Source organism: Protopterus annectens, chromosome 13.part0, assembly GCF_019279795.1.
Source record: "Protopterus annectens isolate FY-2018-M chromosome 13.part0, PAN1.0, whole genome shotgun sequence".
Lineage (NCBI taxonomy): Eukaryota > Metazoa > Chordata > Ceratodontiformes > Protopteridae > Protopterus > Protopterus annectens.
In genome coordinates, this window is record NC_056747.1 from 103979113 (window position 1) to 103994192 (window position 15080).

At 42.5% G+C, this 15080-nt stretch overlaps 1 protein-coding gene across 1 annotated transcript in view; it reads left to right on the forward strand.

Moving 5' to 3' along the window:
• Positions 1-15080, forward strand: part of TIMM44 (translocase of inner mitochondrial membrane 44) — a 1268345-nt gene that overhangs the window by 665959 nt on the left and 587306 nt on the right. The window contains exon 10 of the mRNA XM_044090681.1: positions 7013-7063. Coding sequence (XP_043946616.1) covers positions 7013-7063 — 51 coding nt within the window. The remainder of the gene's footprint in view (positions 1-7012; positions 7064-15080) is intronic.

Here is a 15080-nt window from a genome sequence, read left to right on the forward strand (position 1 = left end):
GCTGGAGTTTTTTTAGATGGTCTGCATAGGGCATCTGTTTGAGGCCGGTAATCCTCTTTGTGAGGTACTTCTGCAGCCTTTCCAGTTGTTGTAGATGTCTTGTGAGGTACATACCAAAACGGGCGTTGTACTCTGTAATGGGTCTAATGAGTGGCAGTAGAGGGAACAATGACCTCTTTTTTCCTGGATGAGAAACCTTTTGTGATGAGGTGTGCCATGTAGAAGGATTTCCTGACTACTGTGGCGATGTGATTATCAAAGGAGAGACTACTGTCCACCTGTGTCCCAAGGTCTCTTATCACACTTTCGGTGTTAAGTAGACTACCACCTATGTGGTAGCTTATGGGTACAGATTTTCAACCAAAGGGGATGACAATGCACTTTTTGGCATTGAGCTTGAGGCCATGGCTTTGACACCAGGCATCTGTCTCAGTGAGGCCCTTTTGTAGTATGTCCACATGGTTAGGAGTTTCGATTATGGCTCCTAGTTTGCAGTCATCTGCAAACTTCGTTAAAAACAAAAAACACAATCCAGGATAAAGTATCACCTCCTAAAAAGTAATATGTATGTCCAAGATGAAAGAGGTAGATACACCAAGCCAATCGAAGTCAACCACAATTGTATGTCACAGCAACACAAATTTATTGAATAGAAGCGCTTTCACGTCTGCCAGGACGCTTCATCAGACTTAATAATTACAACCATTATTTCATTCATTTAAATAGCCTACATCCTCCTATCACAAAGCATATATCTACACTCATCAATAATACACAATACTATTGGTGTGTGTGTGAAAAAAGCACTCTTGCATTAATAGGTATAGACATAGATAAGATACTAATGTATATAAAAAATATAGAAAATATATAAAAAACTGACATATGTAACAAATGTTATACACTTTAAAAGTATTAATAAATTATGTACAAGCATATAAAGAAGTACATATAAAAGACTTATATTAACTTGCATTAAAACTAACCATCATGAAAAATGCTAACCATTATAAAAAATAAAAAATATATAAAAAAATACTTCGCTTACAATGTGTATATTAAACCTAGTGTTTCAATGGTCTATCTACAAGAAAAGGTCTCAATGAAACCTTTCATGATGAAGTGTCCTGGCAGACGTGAAAGCGCTTACTCTATTCAATAAATTCGTGTTGCTGTGATATACAATTGTGGTTGACTTCGGTTGTCTTGGTGTATCTACCTCTTTCATCTTGGACATGCAAACTTCGTTAGCCAAGCACCTTCTGTGTTAGAAAAGTAGATACCAAACAGGAGAAGACCCAGGACTGAACCCTGTGGTACTCCACTTGTCACTGGTCTGAAGTTAGATTTGGAGTCTGCTACTTTCACAGTGTGGGTTCTGTCAATGAGCCAGTTGGCAACCCATCTTGTGACATAGGGATTTATACCTAGTTTAGTGAGTTTATTTATAATTCCAGAGTGGGGGATGGTGTCGAAAGGCTTGGCGAGATCTAGATAGGCTGTGTGAGCCACCTTACCCTCGTCTATGGCTTTGATGACCGCTTCAAAGAAGTCTGTCAGGTTTAGGAGACATGATCTGCCTTTTACGAACCTGAACTGGGTGGGGTCCAGAGTTTGGAGATTACCATTGTCTTTGTTTATAAGTTCCATGATGATCTGTTCCAAGGCCTTGCAGACCAGGCTCATTAGGCTAATGGGGCGGTAGTTCCCGAGATCCATGGTGGCTTCCCCTTTGTGGAGTGGGCTAACCATTGCTGTGTGCCATTCAGTGGGCACAAAGCCTGAGGTGAGGCTATGATTGAACATGGTGCTTAGGTGGGGTGCCAGTTCATTCTGTAGTTAGTGTAGAACGCAGCCTGGGATGTTGTCAGGTCCCATGGATGCTGTGTTCTTGGCTTTGGAGAGTATGTTTTTTATTTGTGGAGCTGTGATTACAGGAACTTTGCATTCTTCTGGTTTAGAGATGGGCCCTGTAGGGGGTGAGAGAGGGGTAAAGTTAGCACTGAACCTATCTTCCAGGATGTTTGCAATATCAGTTGGTTCTGTATATTTAGTGCCATTGTGCTGTAACCCAGAGCAGATTTGAGTGTTGCCATTGAGATTCGTGACATAGCTATTGAATGCTTTGTGGTTGTTTTTAGAATCAGTGGCGATTTTGTTTTCGTAACTAGCTTTGGAGGATTTTATGAGGGCTCTCAGCTTCTTACTGAGGCTGACCAGGGAGTTCCTCTAATCATGGGATTTTACTCTTTTTTGCAACAGTTTCTTTCTTCTGCTGTAGTTTGTTTATGGCAGGGGCCCACCAGATTGTCTTCCTTTTTATGGAGGATCGCATCTTGGTTCTGTTAGGGATAGCACGATCCATGCACTCATGTAAGTGCTTATAAAGTGCCTTTGTGTAGGATTCAGCAGTCGTACCTCTGTTGTCCTTCTGCATGGGTTCTTGAAGTTTGCCAATTCTGTCTTAAGTGTGAAGTGTGAAGTTGGCTTTGGAGACATTTTTTATGGTGGTTTCTCTAAAGGGGGTTGGGGGCTGGATGTGGATGTCTAGGGTGATTAGCTTGTGGTCGGATCTGACCAACGAGGAATTGACCTCTAGTGTGGAACACCTGTCGCCCATGTTGGTAATGACCAGGTCTGGGATATTGCTGCCCCTGGTGGGGGTGAGGATAAGTTGATCCAAGACATTGGAATGTATGAATTCCAGAAAACCTTGAGCAAAAGAGTTGGTAATTGAGTAGTTTTCCCAGTTAATGGTGGGGTTGTTGAAGTCGCCCATTATAGAGTGTTGGGTTGTACCCTATTTTCCAGTGTATCAAGAAATGAGGAGTGGGAATCTTGGGGCATGGTGGGGGATCTGTAGCTAGTTACAATTTGGATTGCGGTCTCACCCAGAGTTAGTTTCACTTGGATAATATCGGATGCATTATGCTGAGCAACTAGCCTGGAGGTGTGGATTTCCTTAATGAATATAGACATGCCTCCGCCTTTAGTGTTTCGGTCCAGGTTAGGTGGCCAAAAGGTGTGTTTTAAATTGTAATCTGGTAATGCAGGGGTGCTCTCTGGAGCCTTGAACCAGGTCTCTGTCACTGCACATATGTCGATGTTCAACATTTTAAGGAGTGCCTTGAGTGAATGCATTTTGAGGTTTAGACCTCTAGCATTGAGTAGCATTACCCTCAGATTTTGCTTGCTCATACCTGTTACGGTGATGAATTTTTCATTTGAACCTTGCCTAAGAAAGGCACTATAGGGGTGGCAAGAGCCTTAGCCAGTATCCGGAATCCCAAGGGCGACAGGTGCAGGCCATCTCTGGCAAAGCATCGTGGTCTGTTGATCATGTCATCCCAGGCTGACAGATACTGGATCCCCTTAGAATGACACCAGAAGCTAGTCAATTGTTGAAGTCGATCATTTTGTCCTTGTACTGTGGTATCATTCTGGGTGATGGCAGGATGCCACTCAGGGCTAGGGTCATATCTGCCTGGGCTACAAAATCAGAAAGCTCCTCCATATCTCTTTTCATGTAGTCCAGGGAGGTACGTCTCCGGTCATTCACACCAACATGGACAGTGACAGAGTCATATATTGTACTTGTTGTGGAGTGACCTGAGTGTGTGCTTTATGTGGCGGATCCTGGCACCCGACAGGCAGCTGACAGTAACTTTCTCCTTGTTTAGCCTGGTGAGTAGAATATCAGTATGCCTGACTATAGAGTCACCTATGACTAGAGTGTTGGTTATGTTGTTATGCCTTATGGGCTGTGGTTGAGTGGCACACTGAGTTTCTGGGCTATGTGTCATTTGGGTTGTGTTGGGGGTGGAGGTTGCTTGTGTTTTTGCTTTGGAGGTCTCTGTTGCTTGAGCAGATTTTTATTTAGATCCTCTGCGAATGTAGGTGTGTGTTTTGTGTTTCTGTGCGTCTGTTTTGGTGGTGTAGGTTTTGAGGGACTATGTGATGAGTGTGTTGTGGTGCAAGTGTTTACCTTCTCCTCTTGACTGTCTAGTCCAGTCTTGGGGAAGAGAGCTTTGCTTCCAGTTTGGCTATATAAGTGCATCTCTTACAGGTTGTAGTGTTGAGTGGTAGGAGGAGAGGGTTGTCTGTGTACATGAGGCAATTGCTGCTTTGCCCCAAGATGCCCAGATTCATCAGGTAGGAGAAAACACCGGGAGCTGTCCCTTAGACATGCCTGGATAGGTGCTTATTTATTCAGTACTAAAAACTGGTTTCCTCTAGACAAGTGAGGAAAGTTGAGTGCTGTAGTAATTTGTAGCTTATTTAGTGCTTCTGAACAAGTGCTGAGCTCAAAGAAACAGATTTGAGTGCTAAAACTAAAAAAACTGGCTAGTTTTAAGGGAAAATTTAAATAGCAGACTTTATGGCGCTGGGATGCATAAAGTGTTTTTTTATATAACATTAGCAAATGAGCAAACTGATTTAAACAAATTAACCAGTAAAAAGCTAAATCTGTGCCCCATTCCAGCAGTCTTCAATCAGACAAGTTCTAACTGCACACTCCTGCCACTAGGGTGCAGGGGAACCTTCTCCAAAAAAAAAAAAAAAAAAAAGATGGTCTGGATTAGTGCTCAAGGTATGCAACCAAAGCTAGATTCAGTAGGTCTGAATTTAGTGTATGCTACAGCTAACAAGGTGTACAAATTTCAGAAAGAAACGGTTCTAATAAGCAGGCACAATAAGCCTTTAACCAGAAACTCCCGGCTCAGAAGTGCAGAATCTAACCTCTCTTCCTACAAGAGTGCAGACCACACCTTCTTAATGTGAAATAACTGGCCCGAAGCCAAGTGCTTAAATCAGAACTAATACACTTTTAGAATAACAGACACTAAGCCTTCAATCAGCAACTCCCAACTTAGAAGGATGTAAGCTACCTGTCCTGCCACAACAGTGCAGACCACAAATCTTCTTAATGTAAAACAACTGGTCTGAAGCCCAAGTGCTTCAACCAAAGGCTTAGAATAACAGTTACAATTTAATCAGGCTACTAACAATCCGTAATAAATGCAGCAGCATAAATGCAATTAAGTACTTTTAAGAACAAGCAGCAAAAGCAAAATAAAGTAGAAAGAAACACAAATACAGTAAAAGCAGATGAATAAAGTGCATTTTTTATATAACAATAGAAAGCAAGCAAACGGATATAAACAAATTACCCAATTAACCAGTATAAAGGCTCAAAACTGAGCCCTTTTCCAGCAGTTTTCAGTCAGACAAGTTCTAACTGCACACTTCTGCCACTAGGGTGCAGGGGAACCTTCTCTAAAAAGATGGCCTGGATTAGTGCTCAAGTTATACAAACAAAGCTAGATTCAGAATGTCCGAATATAGTCTATGTTACAGCAAACAAGGTGCACCAGTTTCAGAAAGAAACAGTTCAAATAAGTGGGCACAATAAGCCTGTAACCCGAAATTCCCAGCTCAGAAGGACAGAATCTAGCCTCTCCTCCCACAAGAGTGCAGACCACAAACCTTCTTAGTGAAAAATAACTGGTCTGAAGCCCAAGTGCTTTAACCAGAACTAATACACTTTTAGAATAATAGACACTGAGCCTTCAGTCTGCAATTCCCAACTTAGAAGGATGTAAGCTACCTGTCCTGCCACAACAATGCAGACCACAAACCTTCTTAAGTCTTATGTCTTTTTGTTTTAAGTTCATCTCACACAGACAGACTTGTTTGTCACATACTTAGAAAATGACTTTTAAATGTAGTAGTTTACAAATCTCTATATTACAATAAGGTAGCCATACTCTCGGAAGTTCAGTCACATCAGCATAATACTCAGCCATACCAGGTTCCCAAAAAGAAATGGTCCAGGGGACCAGGCGATTGGAGGGATAAAGAAGTCAGGAGAAGTTAGCATGATTAACAGAGCATGGAGACCTCAACAGAGACAATATCAAAGTGTAGCGCTTCACATTAGGAATAACAGAATCAACTCCCCCACACACTTAACAGATGCTGGAGTTCACATCAGCCTTAGTGGGAAAGAGTATCTTCCATCCATCCATCCTCAGCCCCTTTTCCCATTTACTACATGGGGTTGGGGTTTCACTTCCACAGTGACAGTCATCTCGAGCCAAGGTTTACACTGGGGGGTAGCTAGCCCTGCCACGGTAGTTCATTTGCACCATGCAGTCAGACACACACACTCACCTACGGCCAATTTAGTGTCTAATCCACCTACTGCATGTCTTTGGAATGTGGGAGGAAACTGGAGTACCCGGAGGAAACTCACTTGACTGCAGGGAGGACATGCAGACTCCGCACAGAAGACACCCCTTCCGAGAATCGAACCAGAGAACCTGTTGCTGTGAGGTGACAGTGCTAACCGCTGCACCACTGCAGCCACACTAGGAAGAATATCTTCTCAATAGGATTAATGGTGTTAGAGGGCCTTGTGTTAGTGTATAGAATAAAGGCCTCTGTGCTCTTTTATTGAAAATTTAAATCGATTGTAGACTGCAACCCACATAATAATGTTTAATCTGTGTGTTGACAGTTTGAATTTCCATTCAGTGTACTGTCAGATGTTAGTTTGAATTTTGAAAAGAAAAACATACTGCTGGTTCTTTGGATTCTTGAGATAATTAAAAGTCTGTTACTAATCTGACTCACTAACTACATGGCAACACTGTATGAACTTTTGCTGTTTTGTTAACTGTTTGACAAACATATTAAAATAACATAACTAATACTAGTTTGGTTCTCCCTTAGCAAGGAGTCCCCAGTGACCAGAAGGTTCGCTGGTACCTAAAACAGGGTGTGCATGTGAATGCAGTATGGAAAATTGGAAATGGTGATTCCACATGGTGCTAACATGATTCAGTTTGAAACCTTTCTTTCTAATCAGTGAATGACTTGTTTTTGTTTATGTAATGAATAGTGAGAGACAAGTTTAGATAATTATAACCTTGCTACTTTCTTTAGAAAATGCTGTATGACGTTGGCCAGCTACCATATTTTATTCATAATTTTGTTCTTTTACATCTAGGCCATGATAAGAGGAGAGCTGGATGTCCTAAAAGACTGGTGCTATGAAGCAGTAAGTATAAAATAATGATCTGGGAGCCTTTGATCCAGTAAAACTAGTACTGTCAGTTTTTTATTATATGACTGATTTTAAAGGACGTACATATTTTTTATTGAGAACGTAGCTTGACAAGACCTCTTAAGGTTTTGTTGAATGCTTACATTATCCCAGAGTGTTGAAAATAATTGGGTGCTTTTAATCTTTTCCCCTTTGAAATCTGTAAATCTGATGTCAGTGTCATATATAATGGAAACCTGGTTTTGTATTCTTTTTCACCGGTCATAACTTATTTCTTTTTAACAAAATCCCATATTCTGAGATGCCTGTGCACCCTGCCAACATTGGTCATGATGTAATGATCTTGCTACTTACATACCTTCATCCTTCAAGCCTCCCACTTCTTGTTTGATGCGGTTATAGTTTAGATTTTGATCCTTGCTGCCATGTGAAGCCCACGTGGCTATCAGATTACCAGCCAAGGCCTGTACAAACATGTCCTTTTCTGTACTGGTGAAGAGTGCAGAGAAATGTGGAAAAGTCATAAATATAGTTGCAAGTATGGAGATCAACTGGAACAACCTCATGTTATCCGGATTTGATGCAGGAATGGTTAAGGAGAGCTGAGTTGAAACCAAAATATGAAATGATGATAATGGGATGGTGGGTTTACATACACATTGGTTTACAATGTCCATTGAACATGTGGATGAAAGAGAAATGTTGGTTCTGTCAAAAAAGAATTGTAAGCCGTCACATATCTTGTTGCTTGGTATGATGCAGTCATGGCAGAGGGCCTGTATAATGAAAGTCACAGTAATGTGGTAAGACTGTTGCAAGAAGGATACCCACACAGATGTTCTTTGTGTTTCACTGTTGCAGTCAATACATTTGGATTATCTGCTTGCAGGTAGTCCTCAATCAGCCTGATTAACAAAGTCTTGGGTCCTGTGTCGGTTGCTGTTCCTTCTTCCATGACGTCAGGTCGTCAGGGGTATAAAACATGCAGCTGACGCCATTACCCCAGTCTTTCTTGCCGTGCGGTGCCTGAAGCAGAAGCAGTTCGCAAGTGCCGGTCGGCTGACTCCTGAAATTTTTGTTTTCGAGTTTCAGAACCAAAGTCTTCAACTAAAGCTAAGTACCCCTTTGGGGGAACTTTTTCTTTCTCCTTACCGATGTCAGTAAAAGTTAATAATTGCATTACTTGTGGAAAGCAAATACCTCATAAAGATTTTCATTCATACTGTATTCCTTTCCTAGGCCCTGACCACGAGGTACCTTGCTGTCAGTTTTGTGCTTTATTTAATCAGCACACTATCCGTCGTCTGTATATTTTCACCTCTAAATATTTCGATTCTCAGTTTAATTATCCAGAAATGTCGTCAGTTAGCCATCCGACTACCGGGATTCCGAAAAAACGCAAAGATAAAGACAGAGACAGGCCACTGAGGTCCAAAACTGCAGACGACGCTTCTCCTAAGCCAGTCGCCAGTTCGCCGGTACTCAGTGAGGCGCTTTTGCAGCCCCTGATACCTGCTACTTCTGATTCGCAGGCCTCTACTGAGACCCATTAGGAGTCCGGTATGCCGTGAGATGCTTCAACTATGGTACCCGCGGATGTCTGTACCTTGGATGGGTCTGGAGCCGCTGTGCAGGCACCGGCTTCTGAGGGTGTATTCAGGCCTACGGACTTGCATATTAAATTGACGCCTCCTTCTTTACTTAGGCCTAAATCTCGATCCATGCCTAAAAACCGACGCCCAGGCCACATGCTCAGGCCTCTATGCCTAAAAAACAAATGATAAGAATGGCTGAAGATCTAATAACGCTAATCAGTGGTAGCCAACCCCCCCCCCCCCTTCTAAGAGGCCTAGGACTGAAGTTGACTATGAATCTGCTGATCAGGATTCTGTTTTTTCTGATTCTTCTGATGATCTGGATTTGCCCTTATCTACTTATGAAGATACTGATGCAGAGGACTCCATTCCCTCTGCTTCCCCTCCTGAGGATTTTTCTTTTGGGGAAACCTTACATACTCTAAGGGAGCATGCTCAGAAAGCATGCTTAGCTTAAGGAGCAATCTTTGCCTGATCATGTTAAAGCTAAATTGTTGGATGCTCTTTTAAATCAGGACCGCCTGTTTGGCAACAAGGCTGAGGAGGTTCTTAAAAAGATGGAAGATAAAGCTAAATCTATGCAAACTGTTAAAGATACAAGTTCATCCTCCTAGATTTAGTAGGCACTGGCCCTCTAAGAATTGGTCCTTTCCAGTCCCTTCCAGGTCTTCTCAAGCCAAACCCAGACACAGCAAAAACCCCAGGTTTCAGTCCCAGGGTACACACAGAACTAAGCAGTGGGAGGCCTCTACTTCCAAATCTGGGAATAATAAGACTCCTCCCTATGGTAAACTGTCTCAGTGACATCCTTTTAAAATTTCCAAGCACTTATCAACTGACTGTCCTTTTGGGGGGAAAGATTGCTCTTCATGCAAAGAATTGGGAACTCATTACCCAGGACAAATGGGTTTTAAATATAGTGTCCCAGGGATACAGATTTCACTTCCACACGTTGCCAACACCAAGCGGGTGGCCAGACCTACCCCGAAATCAGTGGGCAGAGGCCCAAAAACAAGTACTTTCTCTCTTAAGCATGGGGGCTATTCAACTGGTACCAGAAGAGGAAAGGGGACAAGGTTTCTACTCCAGACTTTTCCTGGTACCCAGAAAAGACAATTCATGGTGTCCTATCCTGGACCTGTCTACTCTAAACACCTTTTTGGAGATTCCAAATTTCAAGATGCTGACTCTTCTCCAATTACTTCCTATGCTAGGCAAAGATTCCTGGTTGGCAACACTAGATTTAAAAGAAGCATACCTGCACATCCCAATCAGGGAATCTTGCAGAAGATACATACGCTTCAAAGCAGGCTACACGCACTATCAGTTCTCTGCACTGCCCTTTGGCTTATCTACTGTGCCCAGGGTATTCACAAAGTGCCTAGCTCCAGTTATTGCATTTTGCAAGCAAAGAAATATTCAAATATACCCATAATTGGACGATTGTCTAATTCAGAAAGAAAGCCAGGACATACTTTTGAATCACCTGGCCTTTGTACAAAGGGTTCTAACTTGTCTGAGGTACACCATAAATGAAAAGAAATCGCAACTGGTACCCTGTCAACAAATATTCCTGGGAGCAAGCTTGATTACTACTTCCCAGATGGCTTACCTCACGCCAGAGAAACACATTCATTTGACAACCTACTTCAAACAAGTGGCCACAAAAACCCTGCTATCTGCAAGACAAATACTGCAGCACTTGGGGTTCATGGCCTCCTGCATTCTTCTAATTCCATATGCAAGACTGCATATGAGGAAACTACAGTGGTATCTAAAAAGCCTATGGTCTCAACATTCTCAGGACCTAGAAACAATGATTCCTATAGTACCTTGCCTACGCCTAGAATTCCTTTGGTGGGCAGAGGCCTGCCACCAAAACAAGGGATTACCTTTTACACCACCCCCTGCTGCCCAAACCCTAACAACAGATGCATCAGACTATGCATGGAGGGGCTCACCTGGCAGGGAAGTGCATTCAGGGCAAATGGAACCCAAGTCAAATGCACCTGCATATCAATCAAAAAGAAATGTTAGCTGTACATAATGCTCTGACAGCCTTCAAGGACCACATTCTTCCAGGACAACTAATGGTAAAGACGGACTACACCACTTTTATGTGGTGCATAAACAAGCAGGGGGGTACACATTCTTAACCCCTCTGCAGACTAGCTATGGCATTGTGGAACACAGCCCTGAGCTGCCAAGTGCACCTACAAGCTCAATTCTTGCCAGGAAAATTAAATACACTGTCTGACGGACTAAGCAGAAACCTCATGGACTCACATGAGTGGGAACTGGAACCAAAGATTTTCAACATGTTGACAAGCAAATGGGGGAGCCCAGATATAGACCTGTTTGCCTGTCCCCAGAACTATCAATTGGACAAATTTTGCACAAGGATTCCCCACAAACAAGCCTGGAAAGTGGATGTTCTGTCCTTCAGCTGAAAAAAACCATCAGTTTATGCCTTCCCTCCTCTGCCTCTGCTCTCCAAAGTACTACTAAAAATCAAACAGGACAAACCAAGGATGATTTTGATTGCTCCAGACTGGCTGCACCAACAGTGGTATCCCCTCCTGCGCAGTGTGTCACAGTTATCTCCATGGCACCTGCCTCAGACTCCTTCCCTGCTGTCTCAGCAGGAGAACCAAATTCTGCACCCTCAGCTTCTAACACTGAACGTTGCAGTCTGGCTAATTACTTAATCTCTCCTTTACCATCCCTCAACAAACCTGTGATGGATATCATTTTAGAGGCAAGGAGGCCTAGTACTAGAAAATCTTATGCTGAAAAATGGAAAAGATTCTGTGCCTGGAACCAGTCTCAAGGGATGAGCACAGCAGTGCCCAATTTACCTCAGATTTTACAATACTTAACTGAGATGCTTCACAAGGGCTTGTCTTTTTCCTCCATTAAAATCCATGCCTCAACCATTTCAGCTCATTATAACACAGAACCTCCCCTCTTCTCTAATCCACTGCTCAAGCAGTTCCTCAGAGGGGCCAAAAATTTGAGACCACTCAGGAAAGCTCCAACCCCAGCCTGGGACCTTAACTTTGTCTTGGAGAATCTCACTCTACCTCCTTTCGAGCCAGCTGCTACTGCAGACTTAAAATTTCTTTCTTGGAAAACAGCTTTCCTTTTAGCAATCACTTCAGCTAGAAGGGTGTCTGAATTACAGGCCCTTATGGCAATGGAGCCTTTCATCATCTTTCATGTGGACAGGGTGTCCCGCAGAACCAATCCATCCTTCATGCCCAAGGTGGTATCCAGTGTGGCTCTTAATTAGTCCATTCATTTGCCAACCTTCTTTCCCAATCCACAGAATAAAGGGGAACGGATACTGCATTCCTTAGATGTGCACAGACAACTTAGATTCTACTTGGACAGGACTAAACTTCAAAGGAAATCTGAACAACTGCTGGTGGCATTTGCTGCAGGGGCAGAGGGGAAGGCTATTTCAAAGCAAACCATTTTTAAATGGATAAGCCATTGCATTCATTTCTGCTGTAAGCACCATGGAAAACCTATCCCCCAGGGGATCAGACCTCACTCCACCAGGGCTGCATCTACCTCTACAGCCTTTCTCAGAGGCGTCCTTACCATGGACATCCTAGAAGCTGCTACCTGGAGTTCTGTACCTACTTTCACCAAGCATTATCATTTGCCAATTTTCTCTAAATTCAGAGCTGGCTTTTCCATTGCAGTCTTGCAGGCCTTATAGCTGGCCCTAATGCTATCTAAATTCCTCCTCCCAACCATAGCTTTGGGAATCTACCCAAATGTAATGACTGCAACAGTGAAACATGAAGAACATAGTACAGTTGTGTACACTTACCATAAATGTAGGTGTTCGAGTGTATTCACTGTTGCAGTCCTGGTTACCCTCCTTCCAGCCCCCTAACTCTTTTGGCTATACCTCTACTTTCCTTTACTATGCTTAAAAGCGTTTTTGGTGTATTTGCTTTTTTGTTGGAGGTATATCTTTGTACTTTTATATTTAATTGCTTCCCACTGGGGGGCAACTGACATCTGGGGCAAGAAAAACTGATGTAATGGAGCCGGCTGCATGTTTTATACCCTTGACGTCATGGAAGAAGGGACAGCAACTGACGCAGGACCCAAGACTTTGTTAGTCAGGCTGACTGAGGGCTACCTGCAAGCAGATAACCCAAATGTAATGACTGCAACAGTGAATACACTCGAACATCTACATTTATGGTAAGTGTACACAACTGTACTTTCCTCGGTTGTTGAGAGCTTGAGCCTTAACTTTGAGCTTTAGTTTTAGAGACAGCACAATCTCGGCTCCTTCCCTGAAGTGGAGGGATGCACCCTGAGGTTGTTGCATTATCCTGGCAGTCTGACAGTTTAGCACAGATGATTAATGATTTCATCTGCTGACAAACGTCATGCTGATGTCCATGGTTTGATTCTGTTATTCTCCATTTATCTGCAGTGGCAGACAGTCCTTGTTGTTCAGCCCTTAGTAGAATTTTTGCCTAGTGAGTTTATCCAGATAAATAAGAATAAAATAAATATGAACCAAAAATCAGTGTAATAAATTATATCATTGTAGGTTCATAGGTCAGTACAAGGCCCTTGATCTCGAGAACCTTTAGTTGCCTAGTCACAATGCATTGGCATTTATATGTAGTTTTGACCCCTTTCACTGAGGCTTTTTAGGGGTCAGACCTTGGCCGTATTTATGATTGCTATGCATTCTGTGGTATATACATCTGTCTTGCCATCAGATCCTGTTTATATTTCATTTGAAGTTGAGATCTCTTGAGCAGGTGGTCTTAGTTTTGCAGATATGCAGGAGATCACACAGGATTGGATCCTTCAAGGATTTGTAAGTTACACAGAGGTCACCTCTCAAGAGTCTAGGAAGTTTGAGTAGGTCATGGAAAATATGCCTTTGCTTATCTTAGTGAGGAAGTGTTGCAGTTACTCAAGCTGGGTCATATGTTTAGACAGGTACATACTAAAGGAGCTATTATAATTTGTTATGGGCCTGATGAGAGGAGGAGTTGCAAAGTCAAGCGAAGTAAAATGATTTTCTGACAGCAGTGGATTCATGGTGATCAAAGTATATGCCCATATCCTAATGGCCAAGTCCTTATTTAAAGGGGTATCACCTATGTGGTATGTACATGAGGGGTGTATATCATAATATCGAAAGCTGACAAGTTCGAAGCTCAAAACTTTGAACTTGCAACCTTGAAAATGGAAAACATCGAGGTGTAAAGTGGAGATTGCCATGGAGTGTGGGAAGGGAAGATTTTCCTTTACTGCACTGTAGTGCGATCATCATCTCGGAGTTGGTGTATTTAAGTAGTGGGGTGGGGGGTGTAGGGGGGCTTGACCCCCTGCATAGAGTGTTTTTTGTGTTGTTTTGGGTGTTTAGGTTTTTTTTTTTCTCGTTCGATGTCAGATTTCTAAGTTGCAAGTTCGAAGTTTTGTGGTTTGATATTGTCAGCTTTCGATAATCTGATATAAACCCTACATGAGTGCCTAGTTTTGCCTAAGGATACTATGTTACATTTCTTAGCATTTAGTTTTAGGCCAAGCATTGCTTATTGGTGCATGTTAGTCCCTCCTTAAGAATTTAGAAGTCAGATGGGAAGTTAATGACCACTCCAAGATTACAGTTGTCTGTAATCTTGATCAGCCAAAGGATTTTGATGTCAGCCTTGACATCAGAGAAATAAATGTCAAGGATAAATGGTCCCAGGACCGATCCCTTGGTAGAGGTACACTACTGGTAGTTGCTGTTTTCAGAGAGAGAACGCCTTCCAAACTAATAAATTGGGTTTTGCCAGTTATCCAGTTTGCTGTCCAGTGGGTAACATAGGGATTTACATTTAGTTTAATTAGCTTGTTAATAATGCCAGAATGTTGGATGATAGCAAAAAGGGCCTTGGTCAGGTCCAGCGAGGTAGTGTGAATGAATTTGCCTGAGTGTAATGCATCATTGACATGTTCATAGAAGCTCCCTAGCTTCAGGTGGCAAAGTTTGCCTGTAATATACCCAAACTGATTTGGGTCCAGGGCTTGTAGACTAAGTTAATTAATGATGAGTTCCATTATTTTGTAGATGAGGCTTGTGAGGCTTATAGTTCTGCAGTTTACTTGGTCAGTATGGATTCCCCACACAGTTATCTAGTCCTCTGGCATGAATCCTAGTGGAGAAGCTGAGGCTGAATAAGCTTTGTAGTGAGTCTGCCAGACAGTGTCAGGTGCTAACAAGCAGGCATCTTGGCACATTATCAGGAACCATGAGGCAAATATTTTTGGCTTTTGAGAGAGCATTCGGGACCTGCTCAGAGGGGATAAGCGCGGGCCGTGTGAGTGTACTATAAAGTTGAGAAAAGTTACTGGGAGTTGATTTTGTCTTCTAATTTGTTTGC